The sequence below is a fragment of the Sturnira hondurensis genome, unplaced genomic scaffold (genome assembly GCF_014824575.4).
Source record: "Sturnira hondurensis isolate 20B ecotype Veracruz unplaced genomic scaffold, ASM1482457v3 Scaffold0016663, whole genome shotgun sequence".
Classification (NCBI taxonomy): Eukaryota; Metazoa; Chordata; class Mammalia; order Chiroptera; family Phyllostomidae; genus Sturnira; species Sturnira hondurensis.
Genome location: NW_028089294.1, coordinates 13,834,529 through 13,849,299, shown reverse-complemented (window position 1 = coordinate 13,849,299; position 14,771 = coordinate 13,834,529). Strand labels below are relative to the sequence as shown.

Sequence of the window (14,771 nt, the reverse complement as noted above, 5' to 3'; positions counted from 1 at the left end):
CAACAAGTTACCATAGTTAAAGTTTACTACCCGAGAAAAAGACCAGTCAATATGTGGGTCAGCAGTAGCCCTCGGATCACGCTCGGATAGCCGCTGTTTTAGTACAAACAGAATTCTGTGATTAACCATGAATGAGCCTGCTTATGGTAGCACGACAAAACCCACTATTGTTTTAGTATTTTCCTTAACAGAAGCTTCAGTTGCTAAATTTTGTAGGAATTAACATAAGTGTGTGACTTACTCTGGAAAGGTGAGGATTTAACAAAAATAGGAAGTAAAATATTCATTGTAAACATAGCTTACAAGTTGTCAGTACAAGTATTTTTAAGATTTTCCATCTCTTTTTTGATTATGTTTATTGGGGTGACATTGGTTAATAGAACATATAGGTGTCAAGTGTACATTTCTATGATACATGACCTTCATATTACATTGTGTGCCCACCACCCAAAGTCAGATCTCCTTCTGTCACGATGGACTTGACCCCCTTTAACCTTCACTTCTCCCCCACCTCTTTTTCCTCAGGTAACCACTCAGGTTGTCTGTGTCTATACATTTTTGTTTGTTTGTTTTTGTTGTTGCTTTCAGTTTCACATTTTATATCTAAATGAAATTATGTGCTGCTTAACTTTTTCTGTTTCTTTTTATCAAATACATTAATGCTATACACATCTTCATTATATTTTATCTTTTTTTCTTGAAATCTGGGATTAAAATAGCCCATAACCATGCCAGAAATGTGATAACATTCTTCCTACCATATTTTTACTTAAGGGACAAACTAACTTGAATTTTATTTTATTGTATTTAGTTTTTTTCCTTACCTGAGAACATGCTTATTGATTTTAGAGCCAGGGAAAGGGAGGGAGAGGCAAGGGGGAGAAACATCAATATATGAGAGAAATACCAAGAGTTGTTGATTGCACTCTCCCATCCGTGGACCTGGCCCACAGGCCTGGCATGTGTCCTGCCTGGGAATTGAACCCATGACCCTTTGGTTTATGGGATGATGCTCCAACCAACTGAGAGCCACACCGGCCAGAACTCTGACTCAAATTTTAAGCCCAAAATTGTACTTTTAAACTTACTGTCACCATATTAATCATTTGAAGATAATTATTAGTGGAGAAGAAAAGGGGAAAAAGCTTCTCAGCAAAAGAATCTTGATTCATCATGTTAAAAGATTACGATGTGGAATCTGTCTCATAAAGTTTTGTAAGTTTGTAAGTTTTCAGGTTAGGGAACATAGAGGAAAGGCAGAGCGTGGAGGACAAATGCTGAGAGTCTGGTGGGGCCTGGACCTGGCTCTAATGCTGTCTCCGCCAGCAGTCATGGAGAGGACTCTGAGCAGGCCATTAACCTCTCGTGGCCTAATGTTCTTCATTGGGAAACTGAATATGTTAGTCATATTTTACTTGGTTAGTTGGTGATTGTCTCTCCTGCTACAGATTGTCCTATGATAAATTCCTAACGGGCAAGGATTTTTAGCTGTTGTCTTCACAGACTTCTTCCCGATGTGAGAGCCAAATGAGATAATTTATGTGATAGGGTTTTCATCATATAAACACCGTGCAAATGTTAGTGGGCTAGTAACTGACCCCTTCCATCTCGTTGCAGGGTAAGTCCCAGGACACGGTACCTTCCTCATAGGACAGAGCTGCTTTCTTGGCCCAGAGCCCCCATCTGAAAAGTGGGGAAACTATATGTAGCTTCTATTCCTGAAATTTGAGTCACTCCCTGAGTGCAGCAGGGGCGAGGTCACAGAGCTGAGGTGGCAGGTGGAGCGGTGGCGAGGGTCTCAGGAAGCCAGTCAGTCCTGTGACTTCTGTCTCCAAACTTGCTTTCTCTGCGCCTGGGCGGCCAGGCATGCTGTGACTCCCGGCTTTAGCACCTGCTCCTCCTGTGCCTGGAACGCTCTTCCCTCCCAGCCGACCTGCGTGCTACCCCATGTCCTCCGCCTCTGCGTCAGCGAGGCCCAAGGACACGGGCCTCAGCCTCAGCAGTGAGGCCTTCCCGGACCACTCTGCATGAATAGCCACCTCTGTCCCTGTGTCTTCTGTTACCCTCCCCCTCGCTGCCACCTTTTACCGTTAGTACACCACGTGTTTTACTTGTTAGACCGTTGATGGTCTGTCGCCCCCACCAGAATGTGCTGTTTGAGGGCAGGGCTTTTTGTGTTCGTCACGTGGTATCATCAGCACTTAGAATGGTGTCTGGCATGTAGTAGATGTTAAATGTTTAAAAAGGAAACAATTTTATATGACTGTAGAGCTCCAAGTAGGTGTGAAGTGAAACTTTTTCTTTATTTGCAGAACGACAAGGGAGAGACGCCGGCTGATGTGGTGCCAGACCCAGTGGAAATGCCCTTGGAAATGGCCGATGCCGCGGCCACCGCCAAAGAGATCAAGCAGATGCTGTTGGATGCGGTGCCTCTGTCCTGTGACGTCTCCAAGCCCCTGCTTCCAAATCACAGTTCTGTCACCAGCAAGGCGGTGCTGACGTCAGCTGGCCTGAAGTTGGGGGACCGGGTTGTGATCGCAGGACAGAAGGTACAGTAAGTAACTGCAGTGTCGAAAGCTGTGTCTAAGGTCGCTGTGTGCGCAGTCTGTGCGCCGAGGGTGCATTTGGCGTGGGCAGTTTTGAGTCTTTACACAAAGTTCAGTGTGGAGCTAGAGAGATACTTGATGGGAAATGTGAAACAGAAGCTCACATTTACTGTGAAGTGTAGTTTAGGGATATAAAGTATTTGAACTTGACACTGAAGACATCTTTATTTGAACGGGAAGTGAGTGGACTAAAGTCGGGCTATTGAGTGAACCCAGGGGCATGGTCGAGCCTGGGGTCTTTCCCTGTGAAACACCACAGAGGAGCTGTTTCTCCCCCAGCGACATCCCAGGGATGAGCAAAGGGGGCCTTGCCATACATGGGTGTCTGGCTTTGAGATCCTGCAGACAGTGAAGTCTTTGATATAATTTTAACCCGATAATGAAAATGGCTGTGGAGCAGAGGACCCCACCCCTGGCCACTCCGACAAAGACCCTCCAAAGCCTCAGTTTCCTTCTGACGTTCCCTTGTTGCCATTTTCGTTTTTTTATCCCTCCTATGGGACAGGTGTTCTGTTTTGTTTCGTTTAGGATTTGGGGGTTATGGAGACTGGAACAGGAAATTCTTGCTTGGAAATTGAAGTCTCTAATGTAGTTACATCTAAATATTTGGGTAGGCTTGTGGGGAGAAAGGTGCGTGTTTCTCAGAAAACACTGATATTTGGAAGTTGGACTGACAGAAACTTGCCCTGAAAAGGATGACAAGCCACAAACTGTTATTTATGCTGAGAACGACGCTGCCTAGCTTCCCAGAGAATACATTCGTGGGAATTTGTTAGCTTCTCATTGTCCTCTTGGTGGGGCTAAAGTATCCGGAAATTATGAATGCAGAACATTTTTTTAACTTAGAATTAATAGTCAACTTCTTCAGTATTCCTGTCCTGTGTCTGAAATGTACTTTTAGAAGAGTTATTCTGTTGTTTTATTTTACTTTTTACTTTTGGATAATTTATACAAAAATAGAGTCATGTAATGAACATGCATATGCCAGTCAGCTGGGTTTAACTTTATCATCTTGTTCCTGCCTCATTATATTTGTATTTTCTTTCAGTCTGTTGCTGGGCTTTTCATTCTCTGAGGAGTGTCTTTCAAAGAACAGAAACTTTAAATTTTGAGGAAGTCTGTTTTATCAACTTTTTCTTCCGTGGATTATGTGTTTAGTATATCTAAACATATTACTATGTTTTCTTTTAGGAGTTTATAATTTTAGGTTTTGCATTTAGTTTTAGATTTAATTTTGAGTTAGTTTTTATATAAAGTACTGGGTGTGGATGGAGCCCTCCCTCATCTGTCCCTCTCTTCCTTTCTTTCCTTCTCCTTCCCCCTCTCTTTCTCCTGTTCCTTCCTTTCTTCCGTCCACCCACCCATCCATTTATTCCAATGCCATTTTTTGTTTGTTTGTTGTGGAGACACTGGGCACCCGGGGACAGCCCTTTGTGTTTGCTCTGCTTCAATCCATCTTCCCACTATCCCTTATTCCCCAAACAGCACCATTTTTTGAAAAATCTGTTCTCTCGCTCTCGAATTGCCTTCACTTCCCAGTCAGTTGACCTTACGCGTGTGGGCACGTGCCCGGGTTCTGCTTTGGTCCGTGGAGCTGATCGTTACCCTTCCTCAGCGCTCCTCTGTCAGGATTGCCGTAGCTTTACTGTGATTCTTGCCACCAGGTATTTTCAGACCTTCAGTTTTTTCTTTCTCCTTTTTGTTCCTTTGCTTTTCCATTGACATTGTAGAATCAGTTTGTAGATTTTTATTAAAAAACCTGCTGTGATTTCAAATGCGTGGTGTTAAATACAGACCAAGCTGAGAATTGTCATCTTAAAAATGTTGTCTTTCAGCCACGAGTGCGCTGTGTTTCTCTAATAGGCCTTTGGTTCATGTCATCAGTTTTGTAGTTTTAAGCATGGAGATGCTGCACATACTTTGTTAGATTCACCCCAAAGCTTTTTGATCTTTGGTGCTTTGTAAATGGTGGTGGTTTCGAGGTTCCATTTTCCTGTTGGTCATTGCCAGCATATAGAAACACAACTCATTTTTGTTTATTGACTGTGTATCCTGTAACCTTGCTCCATTTATTAGTTCTACTGGCCAATGTTTTTGTGGATTTGAGATAGCCTCTGTAAGCAATCGCGCTGTCTTTTAACAGAGGCTGGCTTACTTCGTTCCCATCTGTGTACCTTTAATCTTTCTCACCTACTTCATTGCCCAGGATGAATAGAAATGGTAAGAGCCAGCATCCTTGCCCTGTTCCAAGTCTTATGGGGAAAGCACTCAGTCTTTCATTATCAAGAATGATAATTGTTAGCTGTAGATTTTGCATAGATCTGCCTTTTATTAAGTTGAGGAAGTTGCCATCTACTCCCAGTTTGCTGAGAGTTTAAAAAAATAATATTATCATGGAAGAAAGTTGAAATTTGCTACATGCTGGTTTTTTTTTTTTTTGCATATGTCAAGAGAACAAAGTTTTCCTTCACCCTTTAGTGTGGGATATGACGAGTTACATTCATACTGAAATGAGGAACTAGCCTTCTGTTCTCATGATAAGTGAGCCTCACTCAGACGTGATGTGTTGTCCTGTCTGTGTATTGCTGGTGGCAGTTGGCCACTTTCTGTTGAGCGTTCCTATGTCTGCGTTTCTGAGGGATTCTGGTCTATAGTTTTCTTGCAATGTCTTTGACTGGTTCTGGTGTCCAAGTAAGGCTGGCTTCATAAAATGAGTTGGGAATTGTTTCCTCTATTTTTATATCCTAGAAGAGTTTATATAGAACTGATACTATTTTTTCCTTAAATTCTTCAGTAGAATGCACCAGTGGGTCCTCTTGTTTCTGGAATTTCTTTAAAAAAGATTTTTAACTACAAATCAGTACAGGTGTAAGCTCTGACAGTTTGTATCTTTTAAGGAACTAGAACATCTCACCTCATTTGCCAGATTTACAGGAATAGAATTTCTCCCAGTATTTTCTTACTATTCTTTAAATGACTTAGGAAATGTGGTAGTAATATCTCTCTTTCATTTGAGATGTTTATAATTTGTGTTTTTTTTATCCCCCCTTGAAAGCCTAGTCTTTTTTTTTTTTTTGAAAGCCTAGTCTTATTTATTCTTCCAGAGAGCCAGCTTTTGGTTTCATTGATTTACCTCTGTTGTTTTTGTGTTCTTAATTACTTACCTGTATTATTTCTTTCCTTTTGAGTGCTTTAGGTCTTCACTTCCTAGTTTCTCAAGGTGGAAGTTGGTGACAGTGACTTGAGGCCTTTCCCACTCCAAACGTTCTGATGCTACACATTGTCCTCTTGGCACTGCTCTTGCTGCATCCCGTGTGTTTTGACATGTTGCGAAGTAATTTTCATTCAGTTCAGAATATTTTCTAATTTCCCTGTGATTTTCTCTTTTACCATGGACAATTTAGAAGTGTAGTGTTTAATTTCCAAATATTTGAAGATTTTGCATATATCTTTCTGTTAGTGATTTCTGGTCTGAGAACATGTTTTATATGATTTCTGTGCTTTTACATTTGTGTGCTGCTGTTTTGGGTAGAAGTTTATATACATGTCAGTTATATCAAGTTTGCTTATTTTTGTGTTTTTTTTATTCTCACTGATTCCCTGCCTACTTGGCCTGGTGGTTACTGAGAGGTGTGCTGTAGTCGACAACTGTGATTGCGGGTTTGTCTGTTTCTCTTTTCAGTTGAATCCGTTTTTACTTTGTTTTGAAGCTCGGTTGTTAGGTGCATACAGATTTACGTCTCTGAGATGTTCTTGGTGAATTGATTTATTTATCATTATGTATATATCTCTTTTTATCCCTGGTAATTTCCTTGTTCCGAAGTGCACTTCGAGACACTGTGGTTTTGCTTTTTAAACTTGTGTGATAAAGCTGCAAGAGTAGGATACATGGAGCTTCTAGTGATACTCAAAAGTTATTCTAATTTATGTTTTCTTTAGGTTGGAACATTAAGATTTTGTGGAACAACTGAATTTGCAAGTGGGCGGTGGGCTGGCATTGAGTTGGATGAACCAGAAGGAAAAAACGACGGAAGTGTTGGGAAAGTCCAGTACTTCAAATGCGCCCCCAAATATGGTAAGGGAGAGTCTCTCTAACCTAATGATAAGTAAGTTGAGCTATCAAATTTTTACTCTTTTATTGTCTTAAAATAAAGCCCTCCCCCGGTCCTGTATGTGATAAATGAAAGGCTGTGTTTTTTTTGTGAGCAGAGTAGTGGGTGGGAGACGGCGTCCACCTGGGAGTGCGCCCAGCTCTCTAGACTGCCCCGAAACCCCACTGTGGTCCTATTGTGACTGAGCAAAGGGCTCTGTGGCTGAGGACACACAGCACTCGGGGCGGTGGGTGGAACTTGAAGAGCTGCGAAAGCAAGTGAGGCCAGCTTCACTCCTGTGCTCCTGAGCTGGGATGGCCCTCTTTCTGACCAGTGATTGTTTAATTAAACTCATGATCTCTTTCTCTCTCTCTCCGTCTCTCTCTGTCTCTCTCTCTCTCACACACACACACACACCTTGTGCATTGATTTCACTTTGTTTGTCACATACTATGTTGTGAGTAGTTTTCCTTGCCACAAAGTGTTCTTCTGGAACATTCAATGTTCCCTCTGCCAGCGCCACGGCAGGCAGTGCAGTGTCTTGCTGAACAGCACGGGCTCTGCAGTCCGAGAACTTGGGCAAGAGTCCGCTTCTCTGCCTATCAGGCATGTGGCCTTCTTCCTTCCTTGTGCCTCAATTTATCTTCTATAAAACGGGGATAGCAACACCCCAAGAGCTCATGGGAGGATTAAATTGTGTTGATATATAAAGCAGCTGAATAGTGCTCGATTCCCTGTAAGTACTCAAAGAATGGTGTTACAAGTTCATCCAAACGACCAGTTTGCTTTTGTCGTGCACTTAAGGTGGAGCCTCATTTCTTTGGCCAATTAGTATTTTTTGTGTGTAAAAACCCTCATTGTATAAGATGTGAAGAGCAAATAAAGGAGAAGGAAGAAAAAATTAGCTGGATATTTATTCTGTTCAAATTTTTTTTACAAAATTTGGATTATGTATAGCTATATATTCAGCACTTTTACTTGACTGCCAATGTAATTTCCTCAAATCTTTAAATATTGTGATTTTTATGTCTCCATTTCCTTTGATTTTTCTAGATTGATGGGTGAAAACTTCTGTGTTTGAAATCATATTTCTCTGATTGTGGTGAAATAAAACACTTAAATATTTTATTGTAGTACATGTATTTTTTGGTGTTATCTTGGCAATTGCCAAGAAATGTTCATATTATTTGTCCATTAAAAAGTTGAAATGTTAGTGTTTTTAAACTGGTAAGAGTTTTTAGAAATACAAGTACATATTTAGGGTATTAAGCCCTTATATTCATTACAGATATTTTGTTCAGTTTGTCATTTGCCTTTGAATGTCACTTGCAATGTTTTATGTAGTTAAAAGACTTTTCCTTTATAATTTCTGACATTGCTTTTAAGCTTAGATAGATCTTCCTAATCCAATGATTAGTTGTAAGTTATGTATTTTATTCTTCTAAATATTTTAACTTTCTAAACTACATTAATTAAACCACTGGAATTTATTTGGTTTGTTGGGAGAGATTAAGAATTGAATTTTAATTTTCCTCTGTTAGCTAATTTTGGCACCTGTCGGGCAAACTAAAGGCGAGATCGGAACCGTTAGCAGTGCACGTGGCAGATATAATTTGGATGCCTGGGGAACGCTGACATTGCCACAGCGTGTGTGGGCTCCCCAATCTGGTGACCTGCAGGGGAGGCAGGCTGGATTAGGGCAAAGGTGAACACCCCAGGAGCCCCGCCTCTGCCTTCCCTTACAAGCCTACAGGCAAGTTGGGAGGCAAGGATCGTGTGCTGGGCTATGCAGAAAAATGGGAGTGGTCTTCCTGCTGCGCCAGCTCGGTCTTTGGAGCCAGGTCATTGCCAAAGTACGTGAGTTCTGGGGGAAAGAGAGCCAGGGGCTGGAATGGCAAAGAATCCCCCGATTCAACAGAAGCCAAAGAGTTGGTCTCTTCTCAGCAGCAGTTTTTTTCTGTCTTTCCAAATCTGTCATTTGCCTCCTGACTTCCATTTCCTTTATTACACATTCCTATAAAGGCTGATAAAGTCTGTTTCAGGCTTGTTTTGTTCCACTGATCTGTCAATTCTAGCACATACTGCATTTTCCAAATTGCGGAAATTTTATAACAACTTCTAAGACTTGGTTTTGCAGAGTATTTCCAGGTTCACAGCAGAGTGGGGGGGTGCAGAGGCTCCTGTACACCCCTGCGCCCCACACGTAGGGCCTTCCCTGTCGCCCTCGTCCCTTCACCACTCCGTGCGCTCTTTGCAATTGACGGACCGACCTCGGCGCATCATTATCCCCAACTGTGTAGTTTCCCGTAGGGCTCACTCTTTGTGTCGTGCATTCTGTGGGTCTGGGCAAATGTGTAACGACACGTGTCCCCCAGCCCAGCACAGTGTTACACAGAGTGCTTTCACTGCCCCGAAAACCCCTCTGTGTTTTTCCTGTTCATCTCTTCCCGCCTCCGTCCCTGGCAGCTGCCGAGCTCCTCACTGTTTCCGTAGGTTTGCCTTTTCCAGAGGGTCGCGTCACTGGAATCACGCGGCGTGGAGGAAGCCATTTCACTTTGGCTTCTTTCACTCAGGAATACGCCTTTAAGTTCCCTCCACGTCTTCTGCTGGCTCCATAGCTCAGGTCTTTTTCCTGCTGAGTGACATTCCATTGTCTGTGTGCCCCAGGCTACCTACCTTCTCATCTGCTGAGGGGTCTCGTGGCTGTTTCTAAGTCTGGGCAGTGATGAACATTTTATCATAAATTCTGGTATTGGTAATACTGCTTTATGCCATTTAATAATCACCAAGGTGAACATACGTACCCAGTTTACTAAGTCAACTCGTTATTCTAAGGTTCGTTATTGTAATGACGACAACTAACCCCTTCGTGGCTCGCCCTTCCCCAACCCTGAGGTTCTTCTAAGAACTCTTCGGCTCCGGGAGCTGTACCTTCCGATGTTCCCGTTTGTAGATAATATATGAAGCTTTCTTGATTCTCCCAATTTCAGACCTTTCCCGTCTTTTGACTTGTACTATGAAGAGAAAGACTTGGTGCTTGTGCTATTCTAAGTCAGTTTCTTTTGCTTGTTTGTTTCCTTTTTTGTTTTGACGGAGCTCATTCTTCAAGTATCTTTTTGACAAAGGACTGATGGGAGGTAAATTTCCTGAGACCTTTTATACTAAACAATGTTTATTTCTACCCTCACACTTCATATCGTAGTTTAGTAAGGGAAGGAATGTTAGGTTGGAATTCATATTCTCTCAGTATTTTCAGAGGTGGTACTTTACTGTCTGATGTGGTCAGGCACGCTTTTCCTGTGAAGGCCCGGACAGTAGGTATTTCAGGCTCCGTGGGGCGCCATCTCTTGTTGCAGCTACTCTGCTCTCCTGTTGCAGGGAAGCGGCAGCCAGACACCACGTGTGACTGGGTGGGCGGGGCAGCCTCCAGCACAGCTGCCCAGAAACAGGCCTGGGCAGGTCCTCGCTGTCCCCCGTGTTTTGCCAACTTGAGCTTCCAGTGTTGCTGTTTCAGAGTTTTTCTGTCTCCTGTTTTTGGCCTTCCTCCCTCTCTTTGGGAGTGTCTTTGGATGCTTTTAGAATTTTTTCTCCTTTTTGTAATTTTCTTTTTTCTTAAGAGTTTATACCACTTTTACTCCTTACTAATATTTTGGTGGAGTTAGGGAGGAACCGTAAACAAGTGCGCTGTTTCTCTGGAAATGTATTACCCTTCTTTTTAAAAAATAACTCCTGTTAGCCCTGGCTGGTATAGCTCAGTGGATTGAACTTGGGCCTGTGACCCAAAGGGTTGCTAGTTCGATTCCCAGTCAGGGCACATGCCTGGGTTGCAGGCCAGGTCCCCGGTTTGGGACATGTAAGAGGCAACCACACATTGATGTCTCTCTCCCTCTCTTTCTCCTTCTCTTCCCTTCTCTAAAAATAAAAAGTAAAATCTTAAAAAAAAGAATATATATATATTTTTAAAGATTTTATTTATCTTTAGAGGGGAAAGGAAGGAGAGAGGGAGAGAAATATCAATGTATGGTTGTGTCTTGTGCATCCCCTGCCAGGAACCGGGAACTGGCCTGCAACCCAGGAATGTGCCCTGACTGGGAATCGAACCGCGATCGTGTGGTTCGCAGGCCTGCACTCAATCCACTGAGCTATACCAGCCAGGGCCAAAAGAATATATATTTTAAAAAATAAGTAAAAAATAACTCTTGTTTATATGTTTATTTTTCATAGGCTTTGCAATTTTATGTCCAGACATGAAAAAACACTTGTATTGGCCCCTTTATTTGAAATGCTTTTAATTGCTTAACACTAAAATTGTGTATTCTGCCTTAGGTATTTTTGCACCTCTTTCAAAGATAAGTAAAGCAAAGGATCGAAGAAAGAATCTAGTCCACACTCCTTCCACCAAAGCGCTGCCTCTCACCAGGTCCCAGAAAACTGATGTAGCTCATGTAACGCCGAAAGTAAATACTGGTAGGTCGAACCAGAAAGTTAGATATCTTCTTCAGCATTTTAATTTTATTTGTGGAATGCTTTATTTCTTACATCTAAATTTCTTCGCACCTTTTTTTGCTACCTCACTGTGAAACCTGACCCTCATAGAACCTGCATCTTAATGTGTTTCTAGACCTCAGTCGTGGTTTATGATTTTGATTCCTGATAAGTGCATTTCAGAGCTGTTCCTTTTCTCTCCTGCCACCCCCATACCTCCCTCACACCCTAATCTGACCTCACAGCGAGATTGTATACCTCTAATACATCTTTGTACAACTAGCTTTATGTTTATCACCTATTCAATAATTCTATTGACTGCTCTTAAGATCAGAAAACATTCCAGCTCTTGCAACTGGCAGTCAGGGCTCTTTCCCTGTTTGGTGGAGCCTTCCCGCTTCTGAGGCTGCACGGTGGTCCCTGCAGCCCCCTGACTTCTGTGCGCGCTGTTCTCCCTCTTCCCCAAATTGCATTCCGTCTCGTGCAAGGTCCGGAGAGCGGGGATGTGGCTTCTGCCTCTCCAGGTCCTAGCCATTCTTCTCCTCCTTTTCCAGACTCTGTTTCTCCTTGAAAACTTCCCCAATGACCCCAGATCACTTTGATCTCTTCATCCCCTAACTTTGCCCCCACTTTTATCCGTACCCCCTGATTGTTCGTTGTCGTCTTGAGTTTTGTCCTCTGACTCTTCCACTTGGGCTGATCTTTCACTCTGTCACTAAAACTTCAAACTTCAGGTGGACGGTGAGAGCATTTTGTATTTTGGTGTGCGCTGCAGCACAGAACACAGAATAGGAGCGTGGTGCGTACTTGTTCACTCCTTAAATAACACTCAATGCAGACAGGCTTTCTTCTGTGGTTAAAAGATTTTTTGTCCAGCAATGTGGCCGGCCTTTCTGATCTGTTCCATTGGACTATTTGGACGTCCCTGTGTCGATACCGCACGTCCTAATTTCCGTAGCTTTTGAAAAAATGCCTCCTGATGTCCAGGAGAGGGAAGCCTCCCAACGTGAGCAGTGTCTGATCTGTCAGCATTCGGGCCCTTGTCCATCACACTTCGGTACAAGTTTTAGGATAAGCCGTTAAGTTTCTTTTAAAATAGGTTCATGGAAGTTTTAATGGGCATTGCATTTACACTTTAAAGCAGGGTGGGAAGAACTGACAATTTTATAATATTTAGCTTTTTAATTATGAGCTTGTGATACCTAGTTAGGTCTTTCGAAAGTACGTTGGCAAGTTTTTATAGCTTTCTCTATATAAAGTATTATTATACCTGTTGATATGATTATGTACCTGCTTTGTTACATCTGTTCCCAGGTGCCTCGCACTTTCTGAAGTTGTTGTAGATGGGATCCTTTAAGCTGAGACCTTGCCGTTCGTAACAGGCAGGGAAAGCAAGCTCACCAAGAAGCCTTCTGTTTCTGGTCTGAGGAGTGGGAAGGGGGTCCCCTACTAGGCAGAAAGTGGGGAAGTCTCTTGCTTGCTTTGAGTGCTTTTCTCCCCTGTTGGCTCGTCCCCACCCCAGCCCCTAGGCAGGCCTGCGTGCTGCAGCAGCAGCAGTGGACGGACAGGCCCCCACCTCGAAGGAGGAGCTCCTTGGCCTCTCATCAGAGAAACTCTGCTCCCAAGAACACTCCTAGAGTCCACACAAGTTTTTCTCACTGCTTGGGCCTGAGGCAGAGCCGGTCAGAGTAGGACAGAGCAGGGAAATTAAAGCCTGCACACTATACCCGGAATACCAGGAGGGGCACCCCCCGGGGTCAGGAAAGTGTAGGGGAGACCATGGACAGGATGGGGCTCAAGAAAGTGGCTTTGATGTGTTGGCTGTGCAATCTTGGGCTTCCCTCCCAAGTTGGGTGTGCATGGGTGTGCCCGGGTCCCAGACTGATGCTGGGCGGCACAACACATGAGGTGGGTCCCCAGAAGGCTTTGGCAACTGAGCTGACAGTGGAACCACAGTCACAGAAGGTGGGTCTGACCTTTCAGCCTGAACCTAACTGGGTCAGCTGCCTGCTAACACAACACAGAAAAAAACAACATTCTCTATAGCATTTAAACAAGACCCAGAGTCCTACACAGTGATATTCATAATCCACAGGATATGGTCTGAAATTGCTCCAATGTGAATAACCAGGAAAATCTCAACATCTCTCACGGAAAAGGGCAATCAAAGGGTGCCAGTCCTGAGATGATACAGATATTTAGCAGATAAAAGGTTTAAATAACATATAATAACCAATGTTCTAAGAATTAAGGGTGAGCACTCCTTAGACAAGTGGAAAGAAAAGTGTCAGCTGAGGAATGGAGATGCAAAGGAAGCAAATGATGTGGGTGCACATGCACACACGCGCACGCACAGATACGTGTGAAACGGGGGTGGTGTGAGATCCTGGACTGTACCACTGTCAGCATCCTGGGTATGGAACTGTACTATTGTTTTGTAAAATGCTGCCATGGGGGGAACTGGGTGAAGTGTACAAGGGGCCTTCCCGTGTTGTTTTTACAATTGCATGTGAATCTCCAGTTTATCTCAAGAAAAAATTCAGATATGAAGAAAGGACCAAATGGATATTCCAGGACTGAAAAATATAATGAAAATAAGAGATTCACTCTGTGGGCTGCCTTCCCTTACCCACCTGTCCATTCAGTGCCTGCGGTCGCAGTTCTGGCCCTCATTCCCGGCCAGTGTGATAACTAACATCCAGCTGGTCTCTGTCTCCAGTCTCTCCTCCTCTGGTTCCTTCTACACTTTGCTGCCAGGGTCGTGCCATTCACCGGCAACTGTCCATGCCAGCCCCCCGTCAGGCTCGCTCCTCACTGAAGAGTTCCGGTTCTTTAGCCAGCACTCGCCCTCTGAGCTTTACTGTGACCTAATCTGCCCAGTTTACTCCTCTGCCACCCCCGGAGTGCTCTGTGCTCCAGCCAGGCTGCTCATCCTTCTCCGACCCTGTCCTTAAGATTTTTTTCTTTTCTGTCTGTCCAGCGTGCCTACCCCCAGTTCTTTCTGACAATACCTCCAGGATTCTCTGGAAGAAACCTGACCTATCCCTCAAGACCCATCTCGAATTGTGATCTTGTTGAGGCATTAATGTATCGGTGTGGACACGATTGTTGTCTCCTCCTTCTATGCTAGTGTGGTATCAGAAATGTTCTCCTATTTTAGTTATTCGTATCTGTGTCTCTCTACCTGACGGAGTTGAAAAGGTTCTCCTTGAGGGTTGAGACCGTATCTTGTTCATGTCTGTGATGCTGAAGTGCCAAGCACAGTCCTTTACCCAGCATGCTTTGTGAGTGGAATCAGAATAAATGCTTGGTGGAATTAGGACTGGCATAGTCCACTAGGTTTATTATGTACATAATTTCCTTCTGTAGAGTTGATACAGGAGCCTTAATAAGGTAGAGTGTTAGTCACGAGCTTTACTTTTTTAAGTGAGTTTTTTGGTGGGAGTTGGGTGTGCTGAGAATGGAGTAGTGATTTTCAAAAGACCAGTGGCAAAGAATACGATTTCTTACTATCTGACTCACTTAAATGAGTACTGGTTATAATTATTTGTAAAAATTTTTTACCCCAAATCCCCTATCTAAATAGAGA

At 43.4% G+C, this 14,771-nt stretch overlaps 1 protein-coding gene across 5 annotated transcripts in view; it reads left to right on the top strand.

Annotated features, from left to right (window-relative positions):
* The window catches only part of CLIP4 (CAP-Gly domain containing linker protein family member 4), a 47,909-nt gene that overhangs the window by 18,220 nt on the left and 14,918 nt on the right, over positions 1-14,771 (top strand). For all 5 annotated transcript variants that reach the window (XM_037066651.1, XM_037066653.1, XM_037066654.1 and 2 more), the window contains 3 exons: positions 2,313-2,549; positions 6,546-6,681; positions 11,024-11,164. In XM_037066651.1, the coding sequence (XP_036922546.1) occupies positions 2,313-2,549; positions 6,546-6,681; positions 11,024-11,164 (514 nt within the window). The remainder of the gene's footprint in view (positions 1-2,312; positions 2,550-6,545; positions 6,682-11,023; positions 11,165-14,771) is intronic.